General features: G+C 42.7%; 1 protein-coding gene across 2 annotated transcripts in view; it reads left to right on the top strand.

The window, feature by feature from the left end:
• The window catches only part of CAPN6 (calpain 6), a 55647-nt gene extending 36400 nt beyond the window's left edge, over positions 1-19247 (top strand). Inside the window, exons 5-12 of one of the 2 annotated variants that reach the window (XM_009810261.2) lie at positions 707-900; positions 2634-2711; positions 3934-4129; positions 7405-7527; positions 9206-9408; positions 10077-10198; positions 17358-17494; positions 19044-19247. In XM_009810261.2, coding sequence (XP_009808563.2) covers positions 707-900; positions 2634-2711; positions 3934-4129; positions 7405-7527; positions 9206-9408; positions 10077-10198; positions 17358-17494; positions 19044-19226 — 1236 coding nt within the window. In that variant the 3' untranslated portion in view covers positions 19227-19247. The remainder of the gene's footprint in view (positions 1-706; positions 901-2633; positions 2712-3933; positions 4130-7404; positions 7528-9205; positions 9409-10076; positions 10199-17357; positions 17495-19043) is intronic. The other variant, XM_059824405.1, reaches the window with a different exon arrangement.
• The last annotated feature ends 2071 nt before the right edge of the window (positions 19248-21318 follow it).

Genomic DNA, 21318 nt, shown 5'->3' with positions numbered 1-21318 from the left:
GACATTTTACTGCCTGATCACTGCTGGAAACTAGGTTTCTTATGTGAAGACCATGAGGAGCAAACCCAGTTCCTAAGAAAGCCTGCAGATCTACCAGTTGACATGTAAGAGAGACTTGCCAGGTCATAAGTGAGGTACAGGACAGGTTTGAGAAATGGCTAGAAAGTTTTTTTGCCTGCACCCTCTATTTTTACCCACTGCCAGTAGTTCTTCCCAGGTATCAAACTTACCCCAACACAGAAACAGGCATTGGACTCAACGGCTAAATCCTTAGGCCCTACAAAGTGTCCAGTTGAGGACACCACCAGACAGTGCTATGTCTGAGCGCAGTCATCAATATCCAGAAGAGCCATTTTGTAAAGATGACAAGATTTTGGAAGGGCTGGTAAAGGTTGTCCATCAGTCTCTCACTCTCTGAGGCCAGGAGGAGACCGAATGGCTGCACCAGGCAGTATTCTCCTATGCTCTGGGCTTCTATCTGCTAGGACTTGTCTGGCACTATCATGCAAAAGACCAGACCAGTGAGCCACTAGTTTTGAGCCCCAGTGCTGTTGTTTTCCTGCGTAGTCAAATCACTTGGGAAGGGAACGTATAGCTCTGTGAAAGAAAACAAGCCTTTCCCATCCTGGCCCTTGAACATGTAGCTGTCAGGTGCCCTCAATGATGTGAGTTCTTTTTTTTTTAATTGTCATTCTTGGTGCTGAAGACTTCCTCTGGCAGTGCCAATGAAGTGGAGACAGAGATGGGTCTTGTCATCGGCCATGCCTACTCAGTGACTGCAATTCGGAAGCTGCGCCTTGGAGAAAGGCTCATATTCTCTTTTAATGCAGAAAAGCTGTTCATGATCAGGCTGAGGAATCCCTGGGGAAAAAGAGAGTGGAATGGTGCCTGGAGCGACAAGTAAGTGCTGCAAATCCAGTGTCAAAGGAATGAAACTGTGATTAGGGCCACTGGACATTAGATGCGTGGTTAAACACTGTTGAGACACAACGTCAGTCTGCAATACTCAGTGATGGCTGAACCGTTGTGCCATCTCTTCCTAGGTATAGCATTCTCTGAGCAAATGAACACATCCTGGAGCAGCCAGGAGGTTATGGCTTCCTGGACCTTAGTTTACTGTATACATCATTGTTCTGGCACACTGGAGCGTGAGTAGGAAAATAGCCTACGATTAAGGTGATGAGTCAAGAACATGAGGTTCTTTCCCAGCTTCACCACTGAGTTTGTCTGTGACTCGGTCTCTCATCTGTAATTGCTAGCTGCTGGGGATGGTATAAGTCTTTTTTTCTTAGATAATTTAAGTGACTGGTGAAAAATGCTGTAAAATTGCCACATTTGTGATTTCTTGAATTATTTTCTAATGAATTTTAATGTGGGCCATGAGCTTAGTAGGCACCCCTACAGAGACAGAAATGATTGCTGGAGGGGATGTATTCCATCATTGGCAATTTACACATGAAAAACATTTAACTGGGATGTTACAGTTCAACACTGTGCTTTCCAGCCACTGTCAGCATTTAGTAATGCAATGTTCTTAACAACGGCATATTAAGTTCTTATCTTCCATACTTTAGCTAGCAAAAATCTATTACTTTCAAAGAGTTTGGTTCAGGTGAAATGTGAAGAATGTGCAGAATAGCTACTGTGTCTTGTTTAATTTGAGCTCCTGTAGTTCCCCACTAGCCCTCGTCTTGGCACAGCGGCCACTCATTTCGGCGGAAGCACTGAGGAGTCTGAGGTTGGCCCGTGGTTTTTGGCCTAACAGAATTAAATTGAGAATTTCCAAATAGGTTAAGAAAATGTCTGTTATGGCAAGCAACCTCCCTTCCCTCCTGCCAACCACCTTCAACTTTATCCTCCAAGTACTTTTGGAAAGGGAGTGAGGAATTGTGGCTCTGTTTGTCTAATTAACACATTAGGGAAGGGGCTCGTGCTGCTTTCTACCATGTCTGATTTAAGCATCAGACTGCTTGCATTTCGGATCCTGTGCTCCCCTGCAGTCAGTGGAAAGAGGCAGGTGCCTCCAGGGGACAATGCAGAGCACATAAGTTGTATGCTAATGCAGGCAATGAAGTGTCTATGCAGTGTAGTGTTACTCTGGAAACTGGACACTAGGCTCGTGCTGCAACAGTTTATTCTCAAAGGCTCTCTGGGGAAATCTCAGACCTCAGGCCTGTTTTATTTAAGGAGATTGAAAGGTGAAGAGAATGCCCTGGTCTAAGTGAAGTGTTCAATAAGCTCCTGAGGAAGAAAACCAGGTTTCTTTTGAAGGGCCTTCAGGGAATGGGGTCAATCTCATATGACCTTCCAAACCAGTTTTTTAAGTGTCCTAAGGGAGGGTGTGACAAAGGAAATCTAAGGTTCTGCTCTAGTTGTGCCAATTTCCCATTCATCTCTTTCTTTTTCAGTAGCTTTCAAATCAACTAATGTTTTACAACTCTTCCTGTAAGCCCCACACTTTCTTCCTGAATATCATCTGTCCTTTCAGTACTCCAATGTTACCTTTATAACACAGGACCATGACAGAATTTTACTTATTTTTTTTTTCCCAGGTGAGAGTATTTCATGTAAGTTATTAATCATCTTTGCTGTTCTTTTTTTCTTCCTTTTCTCCTTCTTTTTTTGCCTTTTAGTTCTGAGGAGTGGAAGAAAGTCAGCAATTCAGAACGTAAGAGCTTGGGACTGACTCTTGAGAATGATGGAGAGTTCTGGTGAGTGGGAGTCATGTGAAGGGTTTGGAGATACTGGCTACATTGAGTAATTCTCATTAATTCTGCCATTTAACAGCTTCGAAAACAACTTCCCCAAATGGATAAGATTATCCAGTCCTGGCACAAGGTCTGTTTCTTTTAAACTTTCAAGGGATGACAGAGAAGAACAGAAAAAAAAGATTGAAAACTAGCAGAACAAAATTAGTAGCTCTTAGTAAATATAGCTTTCAAACACCCTCAAAATTTATTATCTATAATTAGGACATTCGCTCAGAATTCAAGACAACACATGTGCTGATTTACATGACAGAATGCCAAATATTGAACACACTGTCAATCCTGTTTACTGACTACTGTGCCTATCTGTAGTATTTCTAGGTCAACCATGGCTGAGGTATCTGTAAATACAGTTGCAGCCAATGAATTATATTTGTCAATGTTTTGCAGCATAGGCATGAGAAGTGTTCATTCTCTACAGAATCTCTAGAACTCTAATAATTTTGACTCTGCTTAAAGCTTAGCTACACCAAGGCAGTCCAGAAACTCCTACAGTAGATCATCAATATTGCATCAAGTGTGCTGGCAGGGCTCAGTATGAAAAGTCTTCTCTTTGTTTGGCTTTGTCAGAACTGGCAACTGGAAACCAGCTGTAGGGTTTGGTTCCGGGCCATTAATAAGCCAGGACATGACGGCAGTTCAGAAATACCAAGCTCTTAGAGGAGGTGAATGTTTTTTAACTGCTCTGCAATCCACTCTGTCACTTTAGCAGGCACAGGTTATAGCACTGAGATGGTGCTAAATAAAAGCGATGTCCAGAGTACAGAGGTTTGAGTCATGCTCAGGGCCAGATGTAATAATGAGGAGTGGATAGTGCTTTGGTTGCAGGTAATCTCTTTTGCCTTTGCAAAATACACGTTATCAAATCCAGCCTGGTAGATACAACCTATCCTTTAGGCTTAGGTGTCGCAATGGAACAAATCCAGAGTTGACCAAAGACACTGAGGTGATATTTCTCTAAATTAAGTTCTGAGGTAGTGTGATTGTGGCTTCACAAGTATTTCCACATGGAGAGCTTTCCAGTGAATCAGTTTGTCCTCTGGACAGCTGAGCAATGCCTCCTCTTAAATTACTGGAAGATTTCGTGTGTTATTTTGGCTCTTTGCATGACTGTCACTGTTTATTTTTAAATAAACCATGACTTTCCTGGTGTCCCGTGGAACAGGATGACGTTTGAGGACTGGTGTAAGAATTTCACTGACGTGGACATCTGCCGGATTGTGAATACCTCCTACTTCAGTATCCACAAGACCTGGGAGAAGAAAATTATGCATGGGGCTTGGGCAAAGAATTCAGAGCCCCTGCTAAATCGCTCTGGTGGATGCTTTGATAACAAAGAGACTTTCCTTCAGAATCCTCAGGTGGGAATCCCTGTATTTTGTGAGGTATTGAAGTGTATCCACTTTAGCCAGAGCTTCTGAAGTACCCACCCTATTCAGGAGTTGGCTGTGACTACTTGACAGAATCTCCTTGCCAGTGTCTGTCATCTGGGAGTATGCTGGTTCACCGCATGTTTCAGTGATTTCTGTGAAATCTCTCAGAAGAGCTTAGATACTTGTTTAGGACTGATCATGTTTGGGGCTGATGAGTCAGACACACCAGGATTAGTGAAGTTCTGCCTGGACTTCTTTCAGTTTCCCACTTGTAGAAAGGCAGCAAGTCTGATTTTTCTAATGACAGAACTCCCTTCAGTTAACACCCTTAAATAGCCTGAGGCTTTGGTCCACCATATTTAGTTAGTATCCCTTTGCATTAATCTATGATTCTGAAAGTATCTAGTCTCTTCCCCAAGCTCACCCTCTCATCAGCATTACAGAATTTTCCTTGTCTCATCCTACCTGGTAACTTTCAAGCTATTCAGTTTATCTGTTCATCCATTCTTGCTCCATTTCACAGAATCACTAAGGTTGGAAAAGACCTGTAAGATCATCAAGTCCAACCATCAACTAACTCTAACCTTCCTGCCCTTCTCAGTGTTGTACGTTTTCATCCCAGTGAGTGCAAATTCAGGCATAAAACTTCCATTACTGTCAATGAGATCTGGGTACTTACTGCTTTAGTTGTTACTTTGAAAATTGACCTTTCTGTTCTTTTGTAATTCATCACATACTTTAGATTAATTAAAGATGTTCTTGCGTCTGCTTCTTTGCACTTGTATGGGAGGTTTCTGTCTGCACCCCTCAATTTTCATAGCAGGATAGTGGAGAAGTGCAGCCTTTGCTGTTCAGACTAGGAGTGAATCTCAAACTCCCAGCTCATCCTGTCACGTAGGTGTAGATGGAGCAGCATATCTTCACTGCTCTGTCTTCTGTCAGTGCCTCATTTCCAGAGGGTGATTTTATTCAGATATTCCCCTGTATGACTTTGGATGTATTCCAAGTGCTTGTCTGGGTCTCATTTGTAAGTGTTTAGCTGCCACAGAGAACAAAATATACACGTTACGATTGAGTGCAATGCCTGATGCAATGGAAGTTCTTTTTATTCCAGTTTTATCTCTAGGCTAGTTGATTAAAAGGCTCTTAATAGCAGTGCTGGAACACATTTATGTTAGCTTAGGGCCGTTATAAATTACTGTGGCGTGTACTACCATGGTCTAGGGATAATCTCTGTCTGCTCTCTCTGAGTGGAATGCCTGCCACTGAGGCCTCCTGTGAAGTTTATCTGTACAGAGAGGGATTGTGACACTTCCAGCCCTTTTAAAATAAGGGAATTTAAGCCAAGTATAAATGTATTCCTACAGCCACCTGCTGATTTCCAGATTTGTTACCTATTAGGACAGCTGAAATGTCATCAGATCAAACATCGTCACAGTTGCACACACCTCATCAGACCAAGAGTCGTCTCTTGGTCCCCTTCCACACCTCCATTTGCCCTGGAACACTATCTGACAAGGTAACACTGCACATGGTTCAACAGGGACAAGAATTAAAATGTGCCTTTCTAGGTGTTGCTGCATATTTATATCTCGTGGTTTAGATTCTCTCTGCAGAGGCTCTTTACAACCCCTAAGACTCTCTTCAGGGTCCTGTGCTTTCTCTGCTGCAGTGTTGATACAGCACACCAGTAAGAGTACAGAGAAGCACTAAATTTGTACCAAAAAAACAGCCAGCCCAGAACAGCAAGCAGTAGTTCTGTAGGAGGCCAATCTGGACTGTAAATACCATGAACAACTAATGAAGCCCAGAGGCTTGGGAAGGTATTGTTTTTCTTTCCAACACTGCTGTGCTTCAGCCAACTCTGCTAGAGGTTGGTGTTTCCTCCACGTGGGTGTGACGCTGCCTGAGACAGTGAGGGTCAGGGATGAGAAATGGGATGGTGCCTTATTCTGCAGAGCTCTAACCACAGAGGGATGAGAAGTCATTACAGGGGATCATTCCACAACAGTAACCAAGGCAATCTCAGTATCTACCTCAGAGCAAAGCCCAATGAGGATTTGCTTTTTAGCAGCTCTTGGAGGAGCAGGGAGGGGGGAATTGAACCACTGATGATACTCCTCTCCATGCTGTCAGGGAATTTCAGCTTAAATCAGAATGTGTGGTGCACATAGTACCCAGCTGTGCACAGCTGCAGTTTTATGCTTTTATTTGTTTGCTTCCCTTTTAAAGGTCTTTGAGGATGGAAGAATACAGCATCTGTCTAAACTTGGCATAAATAGTGTCCTCTTCCCCTCCACTGGTTCTGACAACTCAGATTTGCCTCTGTATGCACGAAAGAAACAAAGTTTAAAGACATCTCTAACAGTGATTGAATTGGAGTGTTTAATTCTTTGTCGTATAAAGAAACACCTATCTGACTTTTTTTGTCTACTGAAAGGGTACATACTTACTCATGAACTGGTCTGGTAGTGCTGCTTAATAATGTAAGCAATTCCAGTCTGATTTATTGAGATGAGAACTTGTGCCTAAACTTGAAATAATTTCCTTTGATTGGTCTTAAACCCAAGTTGATTCAAGTTTACTTTAAACAGTTCAGATAAAAGATTTGCATGGTAAAGATGCAGGAGTCCTTCTTAACCCTTTTTAGTGGGTATTCCTAAGACTTTCAGGAAAACTGAGAAAGCCCAAAATTAGCATTCCTGTCATTCTTATATTAAATAGAAATTGTAGGTGCAGAACAAAGTTGTGGGTCTGGGGTTTTTTTAACTAAGATTTGGAAGATTCCTTCATTTGCAGGTCCTGTATAAAGATATTTGAAATTTACAGGCCCTGCTTAGATACTCAAGTTAAAAGAAGAATCAAAATCTATCAAAGACCCCATCTGGAGTCTGTTGGTTTAATTTTTTTAACTCACTCCTGATTTATATCTATCTAAATAAAACATAATCTTTTGTCTTTTGCTTTCAGAGGTGATGTTCTCTTCTGCTGCCTCAACAGTTATTTTGTAATACTGTCTCACACTGTCCTTTATGTGAATTACCTGTTTCAGTGCCGCTGATACTTTTGGTTTAAAAATCCTTATTATTAGCATTAATTTTCAGCTGGAAATGGCTGAATGTCTGTTATATGGAGAACTCTCCTCCCACCCTCAAACGTATTTTCATTTTCCTCCTTCATATGCATGCATTTCCTAGGTGATGGCTTTATCCTGAGTATCCTAAGGCATTTCTAACAGCTTACCCTCTTCTCTCTTCTACTAGTACGTCTTTGATGTTAAGAAGACTGAGGACAAAGTGCTGGTCTCATTACAACAGGAGGATCGCCGCAAATACAAGAAAGAAGGGAAAGGAGACAGCATCCCAATTGGCTTTGAAATATTAAAGGTAGGCAGCTATCTGCACTCCTGGTTCGGAGTTTGTTCAGCAGCCCTGCTTCATTCTGGCAATGAGATCTTTGGCAGATAGAGGCATGATTATCGTGGTGGGGTCTGGCTCTCCTCTCAACATGAGCTGTGCGTGTGTACTGCACTCAGTCACCAGAGCTGACATTAGACAGACTATTTGAACTAAATTGAATTTAGTTCAATTCAAGCTCTATTTGAACTAAAGGAACATAAGTCATTTTTCCCTATTGCAAAAGAATTTTACGTGCCTTTCCTACCCCAAGCTTTGAAGAGAAAGACAAAAAAACATTAACACTTGAAACATGGAGGGTTTTTTTCTCCTCACTGGAGGCTCCTGCCTCCATTTCATCAGCAAATACAGTCAAGTGAATGAGTTTGAAAAGTCTGCAGTTTCTCTTTTGCCATTTAGAAAAAAGAATCAAGAGTGTTTTCAAAAGCTGGAGTAGTGAGTAGGAAATGAGTATATGTGAAAAGGAAACAAAGGGATCCCAAACAGTAATTTAATTGCACTCCCAGGGCAAACTGAGTAAAAGGAAAACATACAAACTTAAAGAAGGAGGAAAGCAAGAGAAACAACTATGCATCTGCATTTTCACTGAGGATCAGGATTATCTTATCATCTGTTGCTACAGCTAGTGGGAATACACTGAGTCTATGGCCCTACCCTATAAAACAGTCAGTTTTTAACAGTCAGTTAGAGCTGCTGACATCTGCATCACACCTATCCATTTGACAATCACATGTTAACCACACATACTGAAAAGCGTCATTACATAAAGTAGCATAACGTACCTTGCCTTGTTCATGCCTGTATATCTAATTTGGAAAGGCCTGGAAAAGAAAATCACACCTTCAGAAAAGTATCAGTGCTCTATCTTTATTTCTGTTCAATAATTTTTGTGTTTCAGAAGTGTTCTAAACCACCAGGCTCATTATCATGACTAAAGGCCCTTGGAAGACCATGGCCTAAATTATCCAAAGACAAAAGAGAACTACCAGAAAAGAATGTAGGGCTGTCTTTGCCCCCAGGAGCTGCTTAAGAAATAGGCTTATATTTTAACTGTGCTGTGGCAAACATCAGTTCCCTGAAGAGGATAGTTAGGCACAGCTTCAAGGCTTAGAACAAAACATAAATGGTTATTCTGTGGCTTTTGTGTTCAGGAAAGGACAATGACAATACAGCTGTGCGCATCTGGATTGAGAGCCTGCTGTGTAAGACTGGAATGCTCTGTCTACATGCTAGAGAAAGGAGGCGGATGAATCTCAGCCTCACCTAAGATGGCAGCATAGCTCAGCGGGTAGAGCCCTTGGATCGCTGAAAGTATTCAAAACTCTGCAGTAGCGTTATGTCTCTGTAGGTGGATGCGTGTCTTTGCCAGTCCCAAACTCTCACCTCCACTTAGGGGTATACATGTATATACTGATGCAGGGAACTGCAGAACGGCACTGCTTGGAAGCCTGATTGGGCTAGTGCTTGGAGCACTGGGTTGCCCATCAGGACTATCTCTGCCACAGCTTCAGTGGGTGAAAAAACATTTGCCTTTATTGCACATTGTCTTTTCTGCCTATGAAAGGCTGTGTGATGTGCAGGGAAAATCCTGCCTTTAAGCTCTGATATCCTTCTTTGCACTAACCCCTATACTGCTCTGTGGCTATAGGTGGAGGATAACAGAAGCTATCGACTCCACAAGCTGACTGTGCAGGAGAGAGTGGCCACATCTCTGTACATCAACACACGCACTGTGTTTTTGAAGAGGATCCTTAAGCAAGGCCGCTACATCCTTATCCCAACTACATATCATCCTGGCATCATTACAAAGTTTATCCTGAGACTCTTCACAGACGTGCCATCAAAACTCAGGTGGGTTGCACTCACAGCTACATGAGGTCTTCCCTTGCCCACATTGGCTGCACCTCTTTGGAAATGGTTGCCTGTCAAATATCCCTGACTCACCAGCTCATATTGCTCCAGAACCAAGACCTTGAGATGGTCAGGTTACCTCCAAGAATCTCCAGATGGCTCACTGGCATTTGGGCTGGGTCAGGACATTGTTACTTAGGAACCTAGTGGGCAATTCAATTTGGGTCTTTTGATCTTTTAGTTTGGCTTTTGTAGTTGCCTCCAGTTCTAGGTGAGAACACTGAGCACTGGTGCTTGCAGTTACAGTTGATACTGTTTATTTCTTTGACCAGCACCTTTGAAACCAGTGGTTGTCTGCGAGGGCAAAACTAGTGTTTCGTGAAATCAGGCCTGCTGAATTTTTTCTTGTTTTGATACTATTTTCCATGATTTAAAGTTTGGGGTTTTTTCTGCCACTTTTGCTGCCATGTAAAGGATGACACACATCTGGTTTACTTTGCTTTGCTCTGTTTTTATTTTAAAGTCTGTAATTTCTGTACCACAGACTTCCAAAACAGTAGATGAGGAAAGAGTACAAATCTCATGTTCCGAAAATGCCAAATTTCTGACAACCATTGATTGTTTGCTTGACATTCATTGCTTCAATTGCTTTTCCCATGATTTTTCAGGGAGCTGAAGGCAGATAAGCCTAAAATGACATGTTGGAGTCTTCTTTGTGGCTATCCACGCAGAGTCACCCAAATCAAAATTCATTCTGCAGAGGGTTTACAGAAGCAGGACAGATCAGGCGGTAAGTGTAAAGCAAGCCTGGAAGAGTGGAAGGGGCTTCTTCAGTCCTCTAAAGATGATCTGAGTTGATATGTAAGCAGTGAAAAATTATCCAAACAAACTGAAGATTTATGGGATTTTTTTTTCAGCACATTGTAAAATCTGCTCAAAAGGAGAGGTCAGATGAATAAGATGATGCAAAACAGCAAGAGTTATATGTTATCTATGCTGGTCCAGATGGGCAGTAGTAGCCAGACACTGCTGAGAAGCTTTTTGTGGGGATTAGTAAGAAATTCACCTTTCAGCGTTATGTGCCTAAATGGAAAATATCCAGGGAGGCAGCTGAATCACACAGGCTCACGCAGTGTATTACACTTACCTCAGCAATGTCATTCACGGCCTTCGGAGCACTTTGTTCTTCATTACTACAAGCTTAATAGCACTTCAGGGAGGAAATTATGGTTTTCAAACAACCATTTTCAGATGGGTAAACTAGGACAGGGAGAGGTTAAATGACTTGTACAGGACTGTGTATCTACATGTCAAAGGAAGTGTCCTGAGGGACACTAAAATGTCTTTCTGGCACTTGATGTTGACAGTTAATTAGGAGACTTGTCCAGTTGACATTTGCTTCCTCATTTTCTACTCCTACTCTCCGTCTGTTGGCCTTCATTTGCCACGACCAGTACAATAGAAAAAGGTAGACACATCCAGCCCTGAGTGGTTCAAGGGAGAAAGCAAAGGAGCAGAGACACTATGGTGAAATTGGAACAGGAAATTAAAGAGGTTCCTGAAACATGTGCCGTGTTTGCTCCAGATAACTCTTCAGCTCTCTGCAGTTTAAGATGTGGACTTCAGTTGCATCAACTTCTTGTGGTAGAGAAGGCATTAGACTTAGACCTGTAGTACAGTTCATCTTCAGTCTCACAAAGCAGCTGTAAAATTTCTCCCACCAGCTGGCTACAATTTTATTCCAGTCCCCTTTTCATAGTTATTCCTGGCACCCACTGAGTGGTGACTGAATGTACTTTTCACTGTGAAAGCCACTTTCTGTTAAGTCTGGCTGTCTCTTCAGGGGACAGGAATGTTGGAGGGAAGAGATAGAAAAAATTGATTCAGTTCATTTTTCTTGGTACTTTTCTTGAAAAACAGAAGCCACAAACACCTCACTCAAACAAGCAGTATGGCTCCACATTCCCAGCAAGGCAGGATGGATGCGTGAGTCTGAAGGAGCTATATGTGACAAGAATAGCAGAGCAGTACATTGAAAAGAGGCAGTATGTTCTTGTTCTTGCCCTGTGAAGGACATTTTCATTTTTAAGGGTTTTTTTTTCTTTTAAAATTCCTTAAACATTTTTCGCTAACATTCCCTGCAGTAAAGCAATAAAAGCCAATTCTCCACCCTTAGCGTTTCACAATCCTTAGTGCAATTAGTCTTTACAAGATCATTAAAAACAATTGCCTGCAGCTGCCGAAGACCAGGCTTCAGCTTGGAGAGTGTTGTGGGATTTGGTGCATTGTGACACAGACCCTCAGGAATATACAAATAGGACGTACAACCAATGTGTAATAGATACTCTAACTACAGGATAGCCCAGATTCCTTTAGGACCCAGTACTACCACACATGGTCAGGTTGAGTTGAAGCATCTTCTTCCACTTTGATTTCAGCATCCAGCGTTGGGCTGATGATTATCCTGACAGAACTTCCACCTATTGTGGGAAGAACTGTCTCTAGGAAATGGACTCACAGATTTTCTGTTTTAAACCTAAGCAAAACTTCTGCTTGATTATTTTATCTGCTGAAAAAAATGCAGAATTGGGTCAAGTGATACTATTTGTGAATTAGTATTGAATTCATTGTGAAAAAAAAATCAGTCTATCATTGTCAATCTTCTTCTGAAGTGTTTCCATTGCCCCGTGTGAAACAACGTGCCATTTTAAAATTCATCAAAAACATAAGGGGTTTTGAACACAAAACCTAAATGAATCTTATTGTTTGACTTTGAATAAAACTTCACCAAATAAGTTAAAATATCTTCCTTTTGTATCACCATAAAGCTTTCAGTAAAAGCCTTTGTCTCTTTTCAGCCTATAGTTCCAAATCTCATCCATTCAGGGGGCACTGAAGGAGCGCTAAGTTACTTCACTTCAGTAGCTTCCCCATTATCTTGAATTCTGCTGTGAAATCCCTGTTTGAATCCTTCTTTATTAGCCTTTTTTCCCCTATAAGTATGGCCAATTCACAAAGTACATTCATAAATTGTCTTGCAGAATGCCATGTCTTATAGCAGCTTCAGACAAATGAAGTAGGGACAGTGTGTAAATAAAAAAAAAACACATTAGGCTGAATGTGCACTGCTGACATTTGTGCTACGTAACAAAATCAAGCTGTGCAATGACAAGGATAATGCCCATAGCTGGCACTCTGCCTTCTAAGGACACCTTGCTGGGAAATTTGGCAAAGCTCCTGACTGATACTAGAGTCCATTTTTGGTAACATAAAAAGCTGAGTATGGTACATTTTTCTCACATTTGGGGGTTTTTTTGGTAGATTAGAACAGTGGATATAGAAATTCCCTGAAGCACGCTGTGTGGCTGGATTGTAAATTTACACTAGAAAGTCATGTGTCCAGGGACATTAAATATCCTATATTCTAAGACTGCTTCCTAATATTGCCACAAAAGAATGCAACTCCTTGTCATCTCTCGTCTTGTCTCTGGCTTCTCTGGATCCATGCCTGCACCCTCTCCCATTCTCATCTCAAGGAGAAATAGCAGCCAGGCATTTGAAAAAGACCAGCTTTCTCAGAAATGAGTTTAGACCTCAAAGTCACATGGGCAGTTACCAAAATACCAGCCTTACTTGCCGCTCCTGGAGCATTTCCTGATGTGAACTAGACTTAAAAGTCAACAGCAGCCTCCTGTCTAATCAATACTGTGAGATGAGGGAAGAGGCCACACGGCAACTGCCATTGGGAGTGACAAGTAGAGGTTTCCTTTCAGGTTAGGCACAGTCAATATGTTTATTCAAGTAGAAAATAGGTGGATTAAGTGGTTGTGTTTGCCTGCTGCTAAGAGGACCGCACAAAGTTTACTCATTTTCTGGTGCAAAGCTGATGGCAACTTGTTTCTATGTCAGCTGCTACGTCTGATTAGCCCCGCTGCATTTGACGAGGGTTTCCTGACTTGTCACCTTCTGATCTGCAGCATCTCAGCTCTCAAGCTGGTTCTTTTCTTATGCTCAGTCTCCCTCATCTGTCAGCTGTATTCCCCCTTGTCCAGCCACCTGCCTGGTTTGTCACGATCATGCCTTAGCAGAGAGAGAAGACAAAACTTGATGATAAAGGAGGAGGTTATGATTCATGCTGAAGCTTCTGAGAACTGAGACAAGGCATTACACCTCTGTGACAAACTGTCCTGAAAACATCAGGATGTCTCTGTTCTCTGACACTTGGGTATGGAGTGGCTGAAAGTAAGAGCAGCCTGAAGAGAGACCTTTTATTTTGATATAACTTGGATGGAGGGATTTTAGACTTGAATGCACTGTTCTTCACATATGTCCATCACTATCATCTGAGAGTCGTGCTTAGCACAAATTTCAGAGCAACTACTTAAACAAAACTGGAAGAGAATGAAGACTGCATAGCAAGTCCACACGCGGCCTGGTTCACAAGCTGGTTGTCATCAGAACCCTGCTCCCTGCCAGAGGAAGCTTAATCTCTATTTTAAATGTTTATTGGAAAGCTCCTCCTTGCTGCTGTCTTTGATCCATTGTCCTGTCTGGAAAAAATAATGGATGGCTTGCTGTTGTCAAGAATAGTGGATGAATCTAGCTGCCCAGACTCAATTCTGAATGCATATAGGCTGCTTCTCTTGGAAGTACCTCTCTCTGAGATAGCTTGTTCTGAAGTTGATCCAACTATCTGTGAGCCAAGCGCAGTGGCAGGTTTGCAAGAAGATGAGGAAGCACTGTGTGCTCAGAGATTTTGTGTCTCTCGTTCCCAAGTCTCTTTTAAAAATTGCCCTCGCTACTGTCTGTCACACTCTCTTCCCAAGAGCTTATCTTTGAGAACAAATCACCTTTTGCATTTTTAAGTCTTCCCACTGAAATTCCATGTTGAATTCACATGTTTAGTTGCCTTTCACCACTTCTTTTCCAAACTAGGTATTGTGATCCCCGGTATGTGACATACCTGGTAAGGAGAGTATCTGGTACCTTTAATGGCAGTTACCTTGGGAGCAGTCTGAGAAATAGAAGGAAGGAGAAGGCAAAAAGCAGCTGGTAAATATCCAGTCAAAGCATGAGAAGGGAAGCAGAGAGAGAACAGAGCAGAGGTGGGGGAGGATTTGCTGATGCCAGTGGAAAGACTCCCTTTTATTATCTGTATTGCAGGAGAAGCTAAGAGATATCACATGAGAAAAGGCTCAACTGCAAAAGGCAAAACAACCTGTTGCAATTCCCAAGGCAGTGCTTGTGTCTCAGCGCTGTGTCTGCTCTGTTTGGCCCATGCTTTTTTCCAGTGACTGAGTTTGTCAGAGCTCTCCGTATACCAGTAAGAGCAGTCTAGCTGGAGAAGGGTGGGGATGTCTCTGAGAACTTTTTCTCAATAATGTTTTCTAGAAAGCCTTTTGTGTTTGGTGCTACAGTGCTGAAGGATGTGGATGTTAGATCCTCAGTTCAATTCTCCAAAAAAAAAAAAAAAAAGAGCCTTAGACTACTGTGCATAGACTTCTTTAAGCCTTAGAAATGTCATTACTGTTGGAGTGTTGCTGGGTTTTACAGCTTTCAACTTTTCTCTTTGCGCTGTTCTTTCGTACAACTTCGCAATGCAACAGCATGGCCATAGGACCGAGATGAAACAGTTGTTTATACACACAGTACGGTGTTCAAAGCATAGTTTGAGTCATATGTGTGCCTGGGAACTCAACCCAATCCTCCTTCCACTGCCAGAGCAGTTGCCAGAGTAGCAGCTCCAGTTGTTTTCATTCCCAGCTCGTGGCAAATACTAGGATGTTGCTTTTCCACATTCGTAGCCCTTTCTGCATTGTCTTTGTACTGTAAATAAACCAGGCCCAGAGCTGCAAAGAACTGTGCCAACTGTAGCTGAGAGCATCCCTTGTCTTGTCCCACATGTGCAGCTCTCCCATTTCTTTCTTTTGTTCTGGAACTGGCGCCAGCCCTCCTAATATAACTGACCACGCAGCGATGCCATCATGAGGTCGTGCTGTGCAGGTACTTTTCATGTTCCTCTTCTACCTTCCTCTTTTTTTTCTAGCTCTTTCTGAGAGTTTGAATCTGTTTCTTTCAAATGTTAGCTGTCCTTTTGCTTTCACTTAGCAAGTCCCTTCCTTAACAGCTCCCTCACCCAGCAGATATGCCTGTTACCTCTTTAAAGACTGTGTCCTTTCCCCACCCCTTCTTATGCCCTTTATCTCTTAATTACTGTTAATGATCAGACGTTGCTTTGCTCTTTGCCTTCCGCCAAAGTAATTGACACCATTTCATGCAAGACCCCATTTTATTCCGATCCATTTTCCCAATCTCTTTGCCAAGGGGGGGAGCTTTTCCATCACTGATTACACAGCGTGGTGCTGCCCCATGCCCCAGAGCTAAACACACACATTCAGTGACACAGAAAGTTATTGCCTGTCAGAAAAGCCAATACATTGCTACCTGCTATAGAAAGTGTGAGGTGTTGTCAGGGTAACAGGCCTATCGCACGTCTGGCCAGGTGTAATCCTAGTGCAGCCTATGGAAAAACCTGTTTCCTTCTCGTAAGTGGAAGTAGCTCCTTCTGTTTCGGATGTAGCTGTTAGGTGGTTTGTTTGCGTGAGATGCTGGTATCCATTCTTGTAAATGAGTGATGTGTTTGAGGAAAATCACCCTGGGTATCAATTATTAAAAAACAAAAGCTGCCTTAAAATTATGCTGCCTTATGGCTGCCATTCCAGCGGTGGCATTTTCAAGTAGACAGTGACAAACTGTGTGTAAGAAATGATCACAAGTCTGACTTAGACTTACACACATTCAGAGGGTTTATTTAAAATCCGTATCTAAAAAGTAGCAAGGTGTGGAAAAACAGATATGCTGTCATTAACAGTAGGAATGGACAGAAATAGTTGTGTTGAAATACAAAAAAATGGTAGTGCCTGTGTTTAATTAAAAGTTAATTAGAAAGTGGAACGGTCCATTCTATTTGAGGATAAAGACAGGTGTTTCCAAATCGGTTCTTGCACCTTACTGGAATAGAAAGAAAATATCAACATTTATAACAAAGTAAAAATGTTCAGTATGAAAACAACAAAGCATTTCTAAAATGTTGAATAATCTCAGAGGGTTACGTAAAATTAAAGTGTAATTGAAAACATTAACTAGGACCTATAATAGATACAAACACGTTGTGATAACATAAACTTCAAAATTACATCGATCCAAATGATAGAACCGAAGACATTGTCTGAGGTTCATGGGAATGAAATGAGAAACTGGGGAGGATTTGTTTTGACAGTTCCCTACAGACAACTTTGTTGAAACCAGTGCACTCCTACAAAAAGTTTTTGCATTTTGACAATATTTTACTTTCTGGAAGAGAAACTGCTTCTTGAAAACTACCTCCTAACGCTAATACTCGTATCAGAATACAGCAGACAGCACTTTCAAGCTACGCAGTCTAAAGGTGGGCACCGAGGTGTTGCATTCAGTGATCTAAAAACAGTTCTGTGCAGTTCCTGTCCTTGCCCTCCGTAGGAATTGTGGATGATGAACAGTTTTTACCTTCCATTTGGGCACAGGCACCCAGAACTACATATCAGATCGCATATGCACAGATGCATTTTGGCTCTCACATCCAGAGCAGTGTCGGGGAGCTTAAGAGTGTCACTTTGAAGACTTTCTGTCAGATGAGCCTGGAGGATGCCCAGCAAGGGTATGTGGAAAGATCTCAATCCCAGTCTAGGAGTGAGCTGGTTTCACAACAAATGGTGCTTGGTTTCCAGTTGTCAGCATCCAGTCGTTACAAGAATGCAGAGTTTCACCTCTGCTGGTGATGGGCAGCTAGCAGTGGATGTGACGTGCCCTGGTGCTGCCAGACACCAGAGGGGACTGCTTCTGCTGGGTTTCTGGGCAGGTCTCAGCTGCCATTCTGTGTCCTAAGAGCTGTGCTGCTGATTGTGTTTTAGGAGCAGATCCCTATGTGCTTATCAAGTGTGAGAATCAAAGCATGCGCTCCCCTGTGCAACACGATACGACCAGTGCCATCTTCGACACACAAGTGATTTTCTACAGAAAGAACATCGACAGTCCTATCATTGTCCAGGTGAGATAAGCCACGCAGGGTGGGCTGCTGAAGGCAGGCAGGGGAGCACAACATCATCACTGGGCTTGACGTGTGCTACCTCTTCCTTTATATGACTGATACCCAGGATAGAAGTGTGAGAGCTCGGCTTCCCTTACTGGGCTATGCCTGGAGCTATTCAGCTGTTCTACTGATTCTCTAGTCTAGGTCTCTTCCATAAAACAGCAACTGATGACACTTTGGAATCAGAAGGCACATTTCATTCCAAAGTTGAAGGAATTTGCAGAATTACTTTTTGCCTCATTTGGTACCTGATGAAACAGAGACAAAGAAAAGCCAAGTGTTGTCCAGACTCAGTGTTTGAAATAAAACCAAAGCTAAGCCTATTATTAAGAAGTTTTTTACCTTGAATTTCAGTCCTGTGGGAACTAGACCACACTGTTTACCACAGCACTAGCTGGAGAAACACAGCTTGGTATTTAGATGAGGCAGTCCAGGAAAGCTTTGGGAGAGTGGAACGGCATTTCAGTTTGATACACACAGTTGTTTAGTATTAGACAAATACTAAGGACTATGTCTTCTTCATCAGTGTAGGGAGATTGTACAATGAATCTGTGAACCAATTCACTATAGCACATAAGTGTCAGAAATTGAAATAGCTTTATAGCACTGTATTGGAAGAAGAGATACATTTCTGACTTTTTACTGCCTAATGCAGTACTGGTGCATAGCACTCCTGTGCCGTAGTACTCCTTTGAGCTAACAGGTATATTCTACAAATATTATAAACAGAAGGAGGATGATAGCAGTGTTACCCCCAAACCACAGACTGTAGTTACGGATTAGAGGGAACTGATGCAATAGCTGATGGAACATGGTCTGTGTTCTTGGCATGTGCAGGATTGCCTGATCCTTAGTAAAGATTTGATTTACACATCGGACCTCACCCCATCTCTCTACTGTACGCAGCTCAAAGACTTTGACTTTTCCAGGATAACTGAAAGTTAGATACTAATGAACTTCACAGACCAAAGACTGGCATGTGAGACTAGCAGCAAAACCCACTATTAACACCATTTCAGTTGCTGCTTGCTATATGGCCAACCCCATCCTGAGCAGTGACAAAGGACATGCCCGAGGACTCCAAAACCACTGCTGTCCCTTGCTCTAGCAGTGTGGACCTGGCTCTAACACAGTCAGAGGAAAAGCACTGTGGGGACACTGCAGAGGTGAGCACAAGCAGGCAGAGCGGCACAGACAGGCTGACTGCATGTAGGATTTTACTGCTGATGAGCTCAAACAGGTAATTTTTATTCCTCTTCTAGGCAGGCTCTGACCTAGAAAGCAAAAAGCCGCATTTAGCCTCTTATTTGCATAGTGTATATAAATGAGTGTGCAAATCCAGAATCTCCCACATGTTCTCTAGACGAACTAAATTTAGGTGTATGCCCCTCCTCGCTGCTTTTTCAAGGGGTCAGTGGGGGTGACCCTCCTCCAGCACAACCCTTTCAGGTGGAGTGCGAGAGAAGCACTGCTTCAGCTGGGTTTATTTCTGTTCCCTTGTCTCTAGGTCTGGAACAGCAACATCTTGTGTGACCAGTTCCTCGGACAGGCAGTGCTGGCAGCTTCACCCAGTGACCCCAGAGAACAGCAGACTCTGCAGCTCCGAGGGAGAGGCAGCCAAGAAGCAGCCGAGGTGCCAGGTCACATCACCGTCAAGGTTTTTTCCAGCGATGACCTCGTGGAGCTATGAATACCAAAGCCCCGCAGAGCCAGACAGAGCTGTCACCTCGCAGCAGGGGGGCTTGTCTGTGCTTTCTGTGTGAATGACTCGGGAGCAAAGGTTGCACATAATCATAATCGCTTTAAAAAGGAAAAGCCCTCTAACTCTCCATATTATCACGGAAAATGGGGACAGAGGCTTTTAAAGAGGGAAAAATGTATATTTATACATATATATGTTCATGATACAGCAAATACAGCAGAAGAGGGGCCAAACTAAACATTAGCAGATAAGCTCATTAAGATGTGACCATCTTCCCCAGTAGCGTCTTTCAGGAGCTCTCGGCATGTAAGCTGGAAGCACGTATGACTGTTCTCACAGGTTCTCAGCACATCGTCATCTGTTCTCAGCAGTGGGACTGGATGCAAGCAGGAATGGCTGCATCTCCACGGTCACGTTCCAGCAGGTTGGTGGGGTGACAAGCACAAGGTGGATTCGCATGGCTCAGTCCTTGTTCACTGTCGGGCTGTATTTGGGAGGGGGATTTTTTTTAAGCTTTGATTGGAATTTTTTTCCCCATATAAGCATATAAAATTATTGATAAATTTCATTGTTATTGCTACAGATCAGATGTTTCTGTTCCTTGGTGAAAATGTCATTGCTCAAGGAGTTCAGTCATAGCCTTAAGACCAGGCATGCCAGCGCAAGATTAAAATAGAAGGGTAGGTCTCGCAGTACCTATTTGAACACCACAGCAAGAGCTTTGCCCGCATAAAGGCTCTCAGACTGACTTTCTTATTCTTCTATTCTCCACCTCAAGCGGACAACTCACAAGTTGGTATCTCTGGCCAAGAGAAGGGCACCTCACAATTCAGCTGTGGTTTTGCTCAGAGGACAAATTCAGTAATGGGAGCCTCTTGCTAAGGAGGCTTTGTTTAATCCACATGATGCTAAAAATGGAGTAACACTCCTTTTGCTTCATTAGATGTGATGGGTAGCACCAGACTGAAAGAGGACAAAATTAGCTGATGACTAAGGATGGGTTTGTAAAACAAAGATGCTGTGCCCTGGCAGGTATCAGGTTTCACTCTCGAAATTTGCACCGGTTTGTTGCTGACAGAGCTGACGTCTTCGATGAAGTTTAGCTTGGGTATAATGGAGGACAGGTATAGTTTCACATTTCCTTCAAAGCAGGGTTCCAGTACAAACTTTCTTTTAATTTTGCATATAGCCCGATGGCAGGGTTTCCTCATAGCAGACATTTCTGTGTTGTCAAGCTGTGCAGTGATTCTGGCAGTGCAAGAGGCTCACTGTGTTAGACCTCTCAGAAATGGATTTTGTATGGTTGCAAATTCTGGTCTTGAAAGTGAAGCTAAAGGATGACTATTCTGCCTTTTGTACAGCCAGAAAATTTGGTTCTTTATGTACCTCGTAACCAATTCAGCCATTTTGTGCAATTTTTGTAATTTATAAAATGGCCCTCAGTAGAGTTAATGTTTTTACAAAAGGTTTTGAAGTCTCCTCAGGGCTCCAAAAGGATCATTGCTGTAGTAGGAAAATGCTTTCTCTGACATGTTGGAGATGGAATGTAAGGCTATGAATGATATTATACTGCCATCAGCTTAGTTGCATGTACCAAGTACCTAAATCCAGCTCTCTTTTTAAATCGCCTGGGCTCAAGCCATTTTGCACGCAGAGCATTTGTCAGATGTGAACTACATGCATTTGACAGTCCCAAAGGCAAGTGTAATTCTTCTCTGTAAACTCATTGCTTCAGAGGTGCTTACTCTCAGATATGTTTGTAAACTGCAATTTTTTAAAAAAAGCATGAACTTTCTCATACAGACCAGAGCTCGGGCAAGCCACACAGGGAACTGCAACGCCATCTGGGCTGTCCCAGCCCTGCACTAAGACCTGTTTGCCTCGCTTTTCCTCACACGCTATTTTATGCAGTGGTAGCTGCTTCTCAGCCGTGTGGCACGAGGGGTGACTGCAGACCGTTGGCACACCTTCACCATACTGGTGGAGAGCACCATGTTGGCGTTCCAGCATGGTTAAAGCCCCACACTGCAATTCATAGGGCAGCAAGGCGTGCAGGAGAGCACACTGAGGCAGAGCAGAA

Source organism: Gavia stellata, chromosome 14 (assembly GCF_030936135.1).
Source record: "Gavia stellata isolate bGavSte3 chromosome 14, bGavSte3.hap2, whole genome shotgun sequence".
Lineage (NCBI taxonomy): Eukaryota > Metazoa > Chordata > Aves > Gaviiformes > Gaviidae > Gavia > Gavia stellata.
This window is presented reverse-complemented; position numbering and strand designations above follow the sequence as displayed.